This window comes from Phoca vitulina, unplaced genomic scaffold (assembly GCF_004348235.1).
Source record: "Phoca vitulina isolate PV1807 unplaced genomic scaffold, GSC_HSeal_1.0 scaffold4, whole genome shotgun sequence".
NCBI lineage: Eukaryota > Metazoa > Chordata > Mammalia > Carnivora > Phocidae > Phoca > Phoca vitulina.
Genome location: NW_022589707.1, coordinates 58,595,978 through 58,611,970, shown reverse-complemented (window position 1 = coordinate 58,611,970; position 15,993 = coordinate 58,595,978). Strand labels below are relative to the sequence as shown.

General features: G+C 38.1%; 1 protein-coding gene across 1 annotated transcript in view; it reads right to left on the bottom strand.

Moving 5' to 3' along the window:
- Positions 1-15,993, bottom strand: part of COL28A1 (collagen type XXVIII alpha 1 chain) — a 157,833-nt gene that overhangs the window by 112,873 nt on the left and 28,967 nt on the right. Inside the window, exons 12-13 of the mRNA XM_032401237.1 lie at positions 1,347-1,415; positions 172-240 (exon numbers count right to left, since the gene is read on the bottom strand). Coding sequence (XP_032257128.1) covers positions 172-240; positions 1,347-1,415 — 138 coding nt within the window. The remainder of the gene's footprint in view (positions 1-171; positions 241-1,346; positions 1,416-15,993) is intronic.

Here is a 15,993-nt window from a genome sequence, read left to right as displayed (position 1 = left end):
ATTTCAAGTGTTATAAAAAATAACACTTGGATCTGGCCCTTGCATATTTATTGTCTTTTTTATCCCAAAAGATGCAACATGGGCTTAGTTTAGCCATTTAGTCTAACCACAAAGGGCACATAAGAACTATATTTGTCCTTTTTATTCCATCTAGAGTTTCTTGCTACTTACTGGCTGGCCTGGCTCCCCAATGCCAATCGGTCCTGGCGCCCCTGTTCTTCCTTCCTGACCTCTTTCCCCCTAAGAGAAAGAAATAATCAAGTGAAAGTTTGAGTTTTTAAATAAAGAATAAACATAGCACAAGATACTCTGGAGGTTTCAACAAAGATATATTCCAAAATAGTCAAGCTTTTCACATTCATAAAGATAAAAAAAAAATTCTGGAGGAGGAGAAATGGCTTAAATTTCAGTGAACAAATTACTCTAAAATGCTCATCATCCCTTCTTGTGTAAGTGCAATACACCACTTTTAGCTTTCAGAAGCTATTGTGTGTGTAGCAATTGGCAGGCTGGACTGCATTCAATTCATTTGGGTTATTGAGAGGACCAAGCTAACAACGCTTGTGCCGTTCCCTGCCCCTCTCACCACCATCCTGGAAGGCCACCCTCTCCTTGTCCCCACTCTGTTCCATTTTACCTCTCCTTTCAGTTCTGTTTCACCCTTCATCTCCTTCAGAATCTTTGTCCAATCACTCTGCCAATACAAACTCCACCTTCCCTGGAGTCTCAGTATGCTTATTGTTTCAATTCCATCCGTGGTGATACTTGATGACACCAGAATTGCCTGTTTTGTTTAGTCCTGCACCAAAGTCTTATTGTCCCAATGACATAGAAAAGCCATTTAAAATAAGCACTTCTGTTCCATGACATCCTGCATGATGCAGAGCACTCCAGGGTGTTGGGTGTTGCAGTACTTTCTAGTTCCCTACAAACCTTTCTATCAACACTTACCTATTCAGTGTTATGGTCCTTCTGGTTTCTGCCCCTCTCTGCTTCTTTAATGTGAACAGGTGATAGTTTATATGTTAAGATGTTTCACATCCCAATATCATTTTTGCATGTTAACATTTAAATTCCATGAAAACTCAACAGAACTAGATGTACATTGACAAAAGTTTGGCAATTGGAGGCAAGAAATATTTTTCATTTCCATCAAATAAAGATACATTGATTATTCTTGTGGTAACTGCCCCAGTGTCCAAGCACCCACCCAGACTGTAAGTACCTTCTACAGGCAGCCTCCTTGTGTCTAGAGGGCAAAGCTGAGCAGAGTTCACATCACAGCTTCCCCAGCCCCTGCAATAAATTCAGTACTCATCAATGAGGAAAAAGACAAGAATTGTTACCTTACTTCCTTGCTGTCCAATACCAGGGGCTCCTGGAGGACCATAAGGACCAGGGGGACCTGGTTCACCCTGGAGGAAGAAACAGTTATGCCTTAGGTCAACTCAACAGTATTTATTGAACAGCTCTTAGATGTAGAGTGATGCAGTAGGAGCTTTGAGGGCAACAGTGAAATCTAGGACATAGTCACCGCCCTCAAAGTGTTTACAATCCAGCTGGAAGGACAACATACATCCGGGGTTGAATTAACCACTGGACGTAGCAGGCACAATATCTAGGGTCCATGAAAATGTTTCCATGTTAATGTTTAAAATCAGAATAAAAAATAATAATAATGAATATATAACAATGTATCCAGTCTGGATTAAATTTGTCTTTATGCCAACTCAGTTGTAATATATAATTTTTAACGTTGTTTTATGGAAAAAGAGGCCCACAAAAACAAAAGTTTTTCGGATCCTGCAGCCCTCACTTGTTTGCTCAACAAATCTTTATTCTGTGCTTCTGACAGACGCATTTGTTTCCTACCCAATAACCATTCCCTCTCCTCTTTCCTTCCCTGCTATTAGAACTTTGAACTGCTCATGTCAATGAAAAGCTATTCTTTACACTCAGGGCTGTAGGATGAATTGGTTCAATGCAAGTCTAGAATCTCTTTGCCACTGGTTGGCCCTTTGGCTCAGTTCCAACAAATGAGATATGGGGATGTTATTAGGTGCAAAGAGAAAGCTTTTGCCTCTGCCTCTTCTTTCCTAGTTGGAGATATGATAGCTATCTTGTAACCACGAGGTAACAGTCTCTCAGATGAATGCCAACCATTGAAGAGGATGATACAGAAAAATATTTTGAAGTGCCCTAGCTCCTGGAAAACCTCACTGAACTTGATCAAACAAAACCTCATTGAGCTACCTACCTTCAAACCTTCAGTTTACTGAACACAAGAATTCTTATGGTGCAAGCCACAATTAATCAAAATGTCCGTTACTAGAAGCCAGAAGCATTTTCAGTTAATAGTCCGCTATGTGGCAGGCCCATCCTAGAATTCAAGCATCACAGAACTAAATGAGACTGAGGCACTCAAATTTCTACATTTCACAGGTGAGGAACCAGAGTCCCAAAGAGGTTATGTGGCCTGCCCAAACTCACACCTCACTATCACCCGAAGGTACACAGCTCTGCAGGTTTCTCAAATTTCCAGTCATGCGGCATGTAGGTAGGGGAAAGGAGAGTGGCTATTGATTACAATTTCTTTTTTTTTTTTTTCTGTTTACCAAAATAATGTATCTTCATTATAGAAAATTTGCCACATATTGAAAAGCATGCACATAGAGAAAATTTTCAATTAGCAATAATCGCGCCTCGGATAAACCTACTACTAATTTCTGGTGCATTTCCTTCTAGTTCTTTATGTACACACATACCTCTAATTTATGTGAAGGAAGATTTCTGAATACTCTCGTGTTTGAGTTAATGAATCCTTGGTATTTAAAATTTCATCCAACTTATAGATTTCTCTCTTCTCTTCATCCTTGTATTAATCAACAGTAAAATGGGACAAGAAGTTGAGACAAACCTTCTCCAGATTGAGTGGAACAAAAGAATTTTCACCAAAGTTAAAGCTCAATTTTCCCTGGAGGCTTGTGATTTTGAAGAGGACTCTTAGTAATGAAAGTAATGTCCTATTGATATGGTAGGGGCATTACTTTAACGAAGTCTGTGGACTTTGATCAATTGCAAAGGGGGAAAGAGGGGACAAGAAGAAGGGTCAGAGTCAAATCAGCTCCCTAAAATCATAACAAAGAAAACCTGTCTCAAAATCAGTTAATTGTGAGAGTTTAGGATGCCTTGGCATTTGAGTGGATTGGATCTGAAGGTAACTTCAGTTCATTCTTTTAAGTATAAGTCAATATGGCAGATAAATCAACTTGAATTTTCCCTTTAAAATTCAAAGTTGTACTTATTTTTCTATGTATATTAAATTTTCTGGAGTAGCCAGATAATTGCCCTTCTTATCGGTCACGTGTTCTTGGCCACAGGATTTCTCCACAAATAATATCAGACATAAAGGTTCTCCCAGATGTGAAGCTGTTTTCTTGATCTCAAAGTTTAAGTGCTAGAGAATATTCAGTTTCTTAATTTAGATTCCAAATTTTCACTTCCAAGAAACTTTTCCTTACAACTTTCTGTGCCACAATCTTGTCAGTTATACTGCGTGTGGGTGACGGTTTCCATCGCTCGGCAAAGGAACACCAAGCACTTACTCTGTGGGCAGTAATGAAGTAAATACAGAGAAGTTTATGACATTGTCCCTAACCTCAAAGGACTAGCTTAAGAGATAAAACACACCATTAAAATAATAATAACATAAGACCCTAAGTTCCTTATTCTATTCATTCCCTGCCCCTTTTATATTATTTAGTTCTGTAATGGATCAGAAGGCTTTTAAATATTATGTTATGTTATATATACATAGTATATATTTGAAGGAGAATTTGAGTTTTTTTTTTTTTTTTAAGATTTTATTTATTTATTTGACAGAGAGACACAGCGAGAGAGGGAACACTAGCAGGGAGAGTGGGAGAGGGAGAAGCAGGCTTCCCGCGGAGCAGGGAGCCCGATGCGGGGCTCGATCCCAGGACCCTGGGATCATGACCTGAGCCGAAGGCAGACGCTTAATGACTGAGCCACCCAGGCACCTCGAGTTTTTTAAGTAGTGGAAGCTCTGCCCTACTTGTACTTTTTTGTATGTTTGATCTAAAACAAACAAGAGCACAGGTTGGTAAGAAGGTTTCCTCTAAATGAGGACAAGGAATTGGTTCTCTTGTTAACTTGAAATATGTGAATCAGGAAAATCAATAGGAGAAGCAATTGTCTTGCTCTCAAACCCATGAGCTTCCGAAGCAACTGTCTTACCCTTAAATCCATGAGCTTCCTTTAGCTTTGGTCAAGCACCAATAGTCACTGAGCAATTTCTCAATACTGCCTTTTTAGAGAAGGTACAGGGATCTGAAGGTTATAGAGGGATCACTTTCCCTTACCTCAGCACAGCTCAGTAATAACATATCTTTACCTTTCAGTTGTTTAAATTTATTTCTAAGGAGCTTAGCATCTCAACATAAGGCCTACAGATCACATTGGCCTACAATTAATGTTTATCCCATTCATATTTCTCTTTTCCCTTTCCTACAAAGATTCCCCAGATGGTAAAGGAAATGGTCTTGATTGTAACATACCATCACTGTGTAAGACAGAACAGGAAGAGAAGAATCAGCACTCTACTCACAATGATTTTTTGGAAGTTCACCAAGGCCACATAGCCCATTATTCCTACCCCAACATTCACCAGGAAGCAAAAGCACACAGAGAGAGGTTGAATGGCCCTAGTGCTACTTGTTATTTCTCTACTTCACTTTCTTTAACCATCAGAGGCATATCCAAAGAGGACTGAGTTAAAGTGGATGGCCCTGGGGGGGTCTGTTTCTCATGACCTCCAAATGAGTATAAGAATAGGTAGGGACATTGAGGAAGTTAGGAAAACCACCATTTCCTCAGAAATTAAAGATGCCTATGCTATGGGTCTCAACATTGAAGGAAACCAATGTCTAATAAAACCTAGTATTTCCAAGCACTGCCCTGATACTTTATATACATTATGTCACTTAATCTTCTAATAATCTTAGGGAATGGGTATTTTTTTCCCTATTTTATGATGTGGGATGTAATCACCACTTTTTAATCCATTTTTCAGCATGCACAGAATCAGAAAAAGAAAATGGCTTTTTTTCATTCAATCTAGTTGAATCCTGGCTCTATAATTTACTAACAGTTTGAGCTTTTGCAAGATCCCCATATGCAAAATGAGGATAATTATATCTACCTTGCAGGGCTGCTGAGAGGATGCAAGATATTGTCTATAAAACATCTAAGTCACAAGTAGTCACATGATAGCTGTTTAATATGTGTAGATTCAATTATTATTCACCAGACTTTCATTGAGCACCACCCTGGCACTGAGTACCCAGTTACATAATTATAGACATAAACCAGATTACACCTGCACTTTGTAGACACTTACAATCTGTCTGGAGAGATAAATGAATATAAAAGAAAATACAAGCATGTGAATTAGCTATAATAAAGGTATTAAGAGAGGATGTAAGACTCAGATGCAGAAATGTTTGATTCTACCTTAAGGAACTGGAAAAGTTTCGTATAGTAGAGGAGATATTTGCTCCGAACAAAAAAAGTAGAAATCATATCTAATCTGGTAGAAAAGAAGAGGAACAAAAGTTCAGGAAAAGGAAAGAGTATGAAGCATAAAATGATGTGAAAATTTCTGGGGACAATAAGCAGCTCTGTGGGCTCAAGTGGACAAGAATAAGGCGACAATAGAGTCACTGTCTAGAGCAGCACCATCCACTAGAAATATACAATGAGCCACATATGTAATTTTAAATTTTCTAGTAGCCACATTAAGAAAGTAATAACATATTTTACTTAACTCAATATATCTAAAATATTATCATTTCAATATATAATATAAAAATCTTATTAATGATTTTATTTATTATTTAACACATGTCTTTGAAATCCTATGTGTATTTAACAATTATAGCACATCTCCATTTAGACTAGCCACATTTCAAGGGCTCAGTAATCACATGTGGCTACTGTATTGAACAGTGTTTGAGGAGGCCAGAGGCTTAGGTCAGAACCATGGAGAGTACCAACAATTAAGTGGGGTGGGAGTAGAAGAACACACAAATGTCTTGTGGGGAGTTAAGGAAGGCAGTGGCTGAGAAAAAGAAATGGGAACTCCCAAAAATAGTGTGATAGAAGTCAGGAAAGAGAATTTCAAAAGGAACTCATCATCTCCAAAGACAAACTCCTACTCTCCCCCTCACAGACCTGATCATCTTCCAGCATTCTCTGTTTCAGGGAAGAGCACCACAATCCCTCCATGAGTCAAGACAGAAGAAGGAGTCATTCTTGACACCTCTCACTCCCTTACCCACCATGTGTAATGCATCGCCACCGCTTTTCCATATGTCTTCTAAATCTCTTTCAAATCCATCTACCTCTTTATTCCTCTACTATGCCTCTTCAGTCTACCTCAAATTAATATCACCTCTTGTTTAGACAACAACAAAGTCTTTATTACCGTACACACATCCATTGTAGCACACTTTAATTTATTCCCCCACTGCCGCCAGCGCAATCTTTTAATTTTAGTTTGATTTTATTTAAAAAAATTTTTTTTAAAGATTTTATTTATTTATTTGAGAGAGAGAGAGAGATCGCAAGAGAGAGAGCCCGAGCAGTGGGGAGAGGGAGAAGCAGGCTCCCCTCCTGAGCAGGGAGCCCGACGTGGACCTCAATCCCAGGACCGTTAGATAGAGCCCGACATGGAGTTTGATCCTAGGACCTTGAGATCATGCCTGAGATGAAGGCAGACGCTTAAACAACTGAGCCACCCAGGCACCCCTTAATTTTAGTTTTATTTTTAATCTGAGTGAAACCATTCAAGGCCCTTCCCTTTGTGCCAAGTGGAAAGACAGAGCTTCTTAAAAGACCTGTGAGCCCCTGCATGGTGTGGTCCCATGGGCTTTCCAGTCCCTTCTGAAACTAGTTGCTTCTTCATTCGCCACCCTAGCAGCATTGGCCTTTGTTCAGTTCCTTGTACTTGCCAGGCTCCCTTCTGCTGCAGGATCTTAGCACATGCTATTCTATCTATATGGGATGTTCTTACCTCCCTTTTTTCCTGGTCAACCCTTATTCATCCTTCAAATCTTACTTTAAGCAGCACGGCTTCAGAGAATGCTTCTCTGATCAGGTTAAATTCCTATCCTAGACGTACTGATAGCACCATTTTCTTCTTTTTCTCAGTATTCATTATAACTTTGTATTTAGTTAATATGTCTTCCCCTAGATTGTGGGGAGGATGCCATGTGACTTTGCTCAGCTTTGCACTGTCAGTGCTTAGCTAATTGATAACATTCACTCAACCATCCAGGCAGCAAACATTTACCAAGCAGCAACTTCGGAACAGGTGCCAAGCTAGCTGCTGGAGGAAACAGGAAACAAAACAGGTCTTAGCTAGGGGGAGTTGAGAATCTGGAAATGCTCCTTTGGAGTTCCATCTGATTTAGTTAGGTTTTCAACCAAGAGCAGCTATATATAAATTACATAGTGATATCAAATACCTATTATACACAGTTTCTCCTGCAAACTTACCCAGATAAAATTAAACATTTTTTTTTTCAGCTGAAGGAATAATGAATTCCCAATAGATGGCCCAAGATTACACTGTATGGGAAGTTCAGCTGGAGAAACACAACATGCCTTATTCCTGGCACCAGCTCTAACCAAAGTCAACATCTTTCCTTGCCCTAAGATAACAAATAACGAATGGTTGTCCAAGACTGAATTTTTTGAGGGCAGAAATTTACTTTTTCTTGAATAATACGATTATGAACAATTTATTTTTTTTTTAAAGATTTTATTTATTTATTTGAGAGAGAGAGAATGAGAGACAGAGAGCACGAGAGGGAAGAGGGCAGAGGGAGAAGCAGACCCCCTGCTGAACAGGGAGCCCGATGTGGGACTCGATCCCGGGACTCCAGGATCATGACCCGAGCCGAAGGCAGTTGCTTAACCAACTGAGCCACCCAGGCGCCCCACGATTATGAACAATTTAATCATACTTTGGGGTCTTAACATTAGAAAAGACATTTTAGCAACTTCTTTTTTTTATCACTTCCCAAATAAGTATAGCATCAACTTTAATATCTTAAGTCTTCTGACAAATATTCTCATACTTTCAAAATGGAGGAAAATGGTGGATGATCGTGCTGCTTAAAATAAGATTTGAAGGATAGGTGCAGAATGATTTGAGTAGGGCCAAGATCCAGTCTTAGCTGAAACTCAATGCAGTGATGACTTCAGACAAAGGTTTGGGAGAAAAGTCAAGAAAGGTACTTTTTTAGGGGGGAGGGGAGAAAGAAGCCAGTGTTGGGAGGCAGGAAACTAACATCTATCAAATACTTGCTAAATCAAGCTCTATTTTTAGTACCTAATTTCTCTTGTTTCATTGAAGTGTTATAAGTGGCTTATTTTAGAAAACATTTCAGCCTAGACTTTTTCTACATTATAAAAAAGCGTTGTCAAAATACTTAGCTGCTTAATTATTATCAACACATATGGCACTTACTATGATTAACTCATATAATCTTCAAAACAACTCTTAAGAGGAGGGTACTATTAACCCATTACATGAATGAGAAAACTGAGGCCTAGGGAGGATAAGTAACTTGCCCAAATCACAGAGCTAATACAATATAGGGCTGGCTTTGAACCCCAGCTGTCTGGTTTTAGAGCCAGTGCCCTAACCACTGTGCCAGACTGCCTCTTGAGACTTTTCAGTTCTTTTCTTGAATGAGTTCAAAAATCACTTGATCGCAGACTAAATTCCTATCTTTGTTATAGGATGAAAACACAAAAGTCAAATAGTTAGAATCTACCCACTGTGGAAGATCCACCATATGAAGACAAAGGATCTCTAAAATAAAATGCAAGCCGAAAGAAAATATACTTTTACAAGCCAATTCACATGTCATTTCAGGCATTTAAGTCTACCTGGATCAGTGTTGTCACTAAATTAGTGGTAAGGATAATGTAAATTATAATCGTCAATACTGTGATCACATAATCTTGGTCTACATATAAATCAGTTACTAACCAACTGCACTGAGTTTTAAACCATCATTATTTCAAATCCCCAACTGCAATCTGTTTTGAATACCATCTACTTGGGTAAGAGAAAAGACCATAAATCCACCTATTTATGCTTTCCAAAGAAGAAAAAAACTCCATAATAACAAAAAATCAGTGAACATGTAGTGAAAATTGTAGTAGTATACCAGATTTTAGTAACACAACTCATTTTCTTGATTGTTATTAGGTTAAACCACATGAAGTTGATAATATTTTAACCCGTAAAAATGACATTCATATGGCCAACCTACCAGGAAAGTCATACTTCATCATATTTAATAAAATCTAAGGAATTGTATGTCATTATCCCTAAAAGGAAGGACTGCTTAGCAGCCCATCAGGAGAGCTTTTAAGAATCTCAGCTCTGGTCGACACTCCTTGGACTTTTACCACAATAAAAAAGCCTTACCCTTGGAATAAACTTAATATTCCCTGTTGCGATGCTATTGCAATTTACTTGAATTGGGGATATTGATGGGATTTTTTTCTTTTTTTTTTTTTAATTCTGACATCCCTCCGAAGACCCTGCAGTAACTGATTCAGTTCCATGTTAGTGCCCAGCTTGACTGGGCATGTGGGTTAGACTCAGCACCTTTACATTAGCAGCATTTTGGGGTTTCTTGATTCATCAGAGTTTTTACCTTGGCAGTCTCTGCTCACGTGTGCGCACATGCTTGCATGCACACACACACACAGTCTACCCCTCCTGCTGAGAACCATATGCATCGGAGATTTGGGAACGAAAATCATCTGCCTTGAAGCCATTGGCTGACATCCCACATGTTCTGGCAGCCATTTCAAGTTGTCACTATCAGTTGTCTCTTGTCAAATGAGTTAATAAGCTCATTTAGAGTCCTGGTGGGCAGATGTGCATGTAGGTCAAAGCCCTCTCCACAACAATTGCTGGATTACTCATGATTTTTTCCCTTTAATTAAGCCCAGGACAGAAATAACATTTAAACTTTGACATCTCTGAAGAGAAAACATTCACATAGTTTGGCAGCTTGGCTCCAATCTTCATTCAACCGATATTTATAATTAAAATTGTAAAGGGATTCTTCCCTTTACACCGCTATCCACTGAGCAGTCACAACCTTGTTCAAAGTTGTTAGCTGCCCGGGAAACCAGAAGGCCCATCATTGGTTTGGGACCGTTGGAAAAGCTGACACGTTCAAGTACCCTGACTTAAAATGCTTTACGTGAAGCAAAAAAAAATAGTCATTCTGTTAAGAGAGCCGTGAACTTAAAAAACTTTTCTCTTTGATTAATTATTCCACCCTAGGAATTGTTGATGTCTAGGTATGTTTCACCCAGTTTGCTTCCCATCAAGTTATAAGGAATTATACCCTATTTCAAATCATGATTTTTTTTACAGTTGAAAGCAACATCATGATGTCAGGAGATTCTTAGGTTTTTGAATTGTGTTGAGAGCTGAAATAAAACTACACAGCATGCTTGTTTGAGGAGGAAGTTTAAAATTCTTCATAGTTGTTTGTATGTGTGGTGTTGAATTATTTCCAAACCATAACTGAAATATTAGATACGTTTAGTAAGTTGACCTTCTAAAGCTGCTAAGCTAATGTTGAGTCGAATCAAGTATTTAATGAACAAAACAAGAATGTATTTTTAAAACTACTAAATCTTCATTAATGATGATTCTGTTCCAGCAACAATAGTGATATTATAGAAAACATAAGACTCTAAGTTGTATATTTGAAACTGTAAAAAAAAAAAAAAGAGTCCCAAGTCTTCTTGCCTCTCTTAGAAAAAAGTGGAAGTACAGGGGCACCTGGGTGTCTCAGTCTGTTAAGCATCTGCCTTCGGCTCAGGTCGTGATCCCAGGGTCCTGGGATCGAGCCCCATGTCGGGCTCCCTGCTCAGTGGGGAGTCTGTTTTTCCCTCTCCCTCTGCCCTTGTCTGTCTTTAAAATAAATAAATAAAATCTTTTTTTTTTTAAAGTGGAAGTATAAGAACACATTAGATTATTAAATGCACAAGAAGCTTTTGATGGGTTATGTCAACACTGTCCTGTTTCCCTTTATTATCCCAATATCCTGGAAGAACGGTCAGAATTCCTGGCTATTGTATCCTTCTCCTTTGTCACGTCCCCAATCTCTCTATCAGAACTGCTCCCTTAAAGATTTCCAATAACTTCAAAGTTGACAAAAAGATAAATGACTCTTTTAGGCTCTTGCCTGTTTGACTTCTCTACAGTAGGATACTGTCAACAACTCATTCCATTTAAATACTCATCCACCCATTCATTCAACAAATCCTTCTTTGTTGCATATAATAATTTTTTCTCTCAGATGTCACAGTGGTGCTCCTGACCCATTGTCACTGGATCTTCTGCCTTGGATTTTCTTTTTTAAACAGTGAAGGACCTGCCCATATTTGTCCAATTCTCTTACCAATGGTTCATAGCTGAAACAAGGCTAGCAATGTTTAAAGGTATAATGCATGGAAGCTAACAGGAAACTACCAGCTACCAAAAATCTGTGCATGGGCTTTCGCAGTAGCTATTACAAAGGTTACAACAGCCCTCTTTTTAAAATCAACCTCTTTTCATAGGGCATTTTGAAAAAAACAGGATGTTTTGTAGAGGTGTTTACTAAGTTTCAACTTTAGGATTTGTACATTTAGTTCTTATTTACTTGACTTCTTCCAAAGAATACCAGCTACTTGAAAAATACATACTGTGCTTGGAAATCTCAAGAAATGAGATGAAACCTTGACAGAGTTGGAGAAGGAGGAATAGGGTGTCGAAGAATCATGGTGTGGTGCAGAACCATGGAGTGGTTTAACTATTTAATTTGCCCTCACTCTTCTTGAAGCATAGGTTCCATTTATTCATGGATACGAGGTCCTTTGTCCATTTTGGATGGATGGGTTAATGCTTGATTCACTGGAGATTATTTACCCTCACCATATCTATTTATTAAACTAGACAAGACTGGTGCTATCTCTCTGTGGGTTTGTTTTTGTTTTTGTTTTTGTTTTACATCTCAGAAGTAAAAGTGAGTTAAGACAAAGTCTCATATATAAAAGGACTTTGAGTTTCTCACACTTGTGTGTAGTACAAGAAGAAAAATCTTAGGGGAGAAAAACCCTGTAGGAAATATATGAATGCCCTGGAGTAAAACAATGGAAGAGGTTATGAGAAGTGAGGTAATTCATCCATTAAGATGAGTTAATACAGAATATAATATCATGGTCTTTTTAATTGTTGGAGGATTAATATGTGGTACTTTGACTTGGGAAAGCGTATCAGGGCTATTTCCTAGTGCTCTTTGGCCCTAGCACGAAAGCTCTTGTACTAGGATACTCCATGTAACAAGCTATTTTCTGCTCATGCCACAGTGAGCTTGCCCTCCTCCCAGGAGAACAAAGAGGGTCTTGGAAAGAGCTGATGTGCATGAGATTTGAGAAGAAACACCCTTCCAAAATAACCTCAGAAAGACATCAAGAAATGGCAAAAATTACCTAATGTGGGTTTGGCACACCCAGCATTCTACTGTGTTTATTTGTACAAAACTAATTTTGTAACTTGTTCTCTGTGATTTGAAAGCCCTGCCAATCTTGAGCCATTTTTTCTAGTTATGAGAGGCCCCATTCTAGGACCAGATGGGATTGTAACTGAACCATCACAATAACCCTTGGAAGTCGGTGTAGGGCTCTTTAGGTACTCAATTTTTACTCAGATAGAGCACCGTGCTCTCTCCAGGGTTATAGCATTTTCCATTTGGTCCCAGGGATAAGGCCCTTGTATGATTATGATGCTAATTGGTTTTAGAGACTGATGGGATGTTCTTCTTAGGAATGTCACTGCATGACCTTCATATATGGGGGAGGCTGAAGTGGCCTCAGAACATTATAACCAAATAGAAATGCACTTCTCAACAGACTATTGTTTCCAGCCAGAGTACAAGAGAAGGGGGACAGATGTAATTTCCATACTGTCCAAAAGAAATGCATTTATCTCAGGTCAACTACTCAGGAAATTCAGCAATATTCCTAAGGAGATAAATATACTATGGTGGTTAAGAGCAGACTGGCTGGGTTTGAATCCTGGCTCTATCCCTTACTAACTATACAGTCTTGAACCCATTGCTTAACCTCTCTTTCCTTGAGTAGCCTAATCTGTATCATGGGGTTAAGACTAGATCATGCCTCAAAAGGTGGTATTATGTTAAGTGAGTATTTAGAACTATATATCTGTACATAATAAATATACAATAAATGTTATCGATTATTATAGAAGTTTCAAAATAAATAATCCTCCCTGTGCTCATTAGAAAATACAGAATTACTAGGTCTGAGGGAATTTTTTGCACAATTTGCAATAGCAATTTCTTAAAAACATTTTATAATAAAATGGTAATGTATGAAAAGAAATATCATTATAAACGTATTATTTCCAGATTGAGGAAAAAAGAGTATACTAAGTCTTCAAGATGTAGAAGTACATTCTGAGACCCAAGATGAAATCATTCCTGGAAACCTGGCTTTTAAGATGATATACTAATAAATGTATAAAATTTTAAAAAATTTTAATGATCAATGCAATATGTATCTCTGGTTGACAGATCCAAAGAGAGGTAGAAATTAATAATAGTCTTGAAGTACGAGTCAAGAGACTACTAAATTTGTGACCTTAAACCAGAAATATTACTAGAAGGAAAAAGAAAAACCCACTCCCACTTCATTTGCTCCCAGCAACCCAGAACGTTTTCTAGAAATTGACATCTTTCAATTCAATGAGCTTTGTGTATTCACCTGGCAGTGAATTTTGTGATTAAAACCCAAGTGGTAATTTTATATTATGTATCCTTTACCATAATTTTTTTTTTAAGATTTTGTTTGTTTATTTTATTTGAGGGGGGGTGGGGCAGAAGGAAAGAATCCCAAGCAGACTCCACACTGAATGTGGAGCCCTACTGGGCTCAATCTGATGACCCTGAGATCATGACCTGAGCTGAAACCAAGAGTTGGACACTTAACCAACTGAGCCACCCTGGTACCCCCTTAACCACAATTTAAAAAAAATTTTTTTTAAAGAAGACCTTGGAAAATTCATGAAAAGTATTCAAATACTTAGGATGATGTGAAAGTCAAGCATGAAATGTTATTACCTCAGAAAATTGTAACTTCCCCTAAACACTCAACTATATTTATTCTAAGACTTAATGCACTGTTGGAATTAAAAGCTAAATTTTGTTTAAATAACTTTCTGTTGGGTGCCTGGGTGGCTCAGTCATTTAAGTGTCTGCCTTCAGCTCAGGTCATGATCTCAGGGTCCTGGGATCGAGCACCAAATTGGGCTCTCTGCTCAGCAGGGAGTCTGATTCTCCCTCTCCCTCTCTGTGCTCTCTCTAACTCTGGATTTCAAATAAAAAGAAAATCTTAAAAATAAATAAATAAATATATACATACATACATAAGTTTATGTTAAAAAAAAAAACTAAATAGTAATTGTATGAGACATGAATAGAAGTGAGCAAATGATGACACCTTTTGATGGACTGCCACTAACCATCTCCCAAAGCTACCTGCCCTGCTCCCAGCCCTCCATGGGTACTCTCCAAAGCTGATGAGTCTCACTGTGCCTCTGTCTCAGGCAAGCCATGTGATATCCAGATTTCACTTCTCATTTTCCAAAATGAAAACTTTGGGCCAGTATGATCTCTAACATCCCTGGCAGCTCAAACATTCTATAATTCTATCACTGTTGCAAACTCCAACCCCGATCCCTGATTTTAAGCCTCTTTTTTCACAAATATGAAAATTATCATCTTAGGTAACCAAAGAATCCTAGAAAAAAGCGTGGACTATCAAAATATTTTTTTTCTCGCTTCAGGATCTTATCCACAGCCAAAGCAATTTTATAAAAACTTCTACTCAGTATTCAAGAGATACATTTCTCTTCCCCAGAGAAAATTAATCATAGGCAAGGACTGGAAAAGGCAGTTTCCCCAGATGAAGCTTAAGCACGCTCCCGCTAAGAAGCTCATTCTATTTTAATTTGCCAATTAAAAGTGGCCTGGGAAATCACATATTGTCATTATCTCGTTAAAAATACTATACTTGTCACTCTCTTTCCTCTCTCTGGAAAAAGAACACTCACATAGCCCAACTGCTCCCCACAGCTTCGATTTGATAGCTCCCTTAAAGGACTGGCTTTATCTAGGGTCCATTGGGGATGGCACCTTCTGCTGTTCTTGCTACCACAAATCCCACAGATCTCCAGTCACTAATGACACTATTTATGGGATATTTACTATATCCATGATATTTACTAAGCATTGAGAAGAGTTTAAAAGGTACTAAAAAGCTTGTTTTCAGCAAATTAATGGCCACCTTCATTAGAAAACAGAGCCTTATAACCAGGTCTTTTAAATATCCCAGCTATAGCATCTTTGAGTTCTATTTGGCTCTTATTCAACCCCTCCTGCTGTCTTGCTTGGTTATCCGTGGAATAACATTACAAGCATGGTACTGATGGTTGAGATTACTCCCCTGTAATGATTTTTAAAAGCTTGATTTTTATTGGCATGACAGTTACAAATTTCCTTCTTTTATAAGCTATATATTGAGTTGACATCACATATGGGGAAATACAGTGATTTGTTACACTTTTCAGTTTCTAGTGAATCATAAAATGACTAAAGAGCAGGAGTAAGAAGGAAATACTGCAAAGATTCTGAATAATGGCTCGTATTTAATAATGTGCCTTTGAATAATATAATAATATAATATAATATTATAATAATAATGTAATAATAAATGATAAAGCTATGTATTGCCAAATTTACATCCTCGAAGAGTCCACTGACTTCTGCTTAATAAAAACACACATCACTATAGCTCACTAGGGGA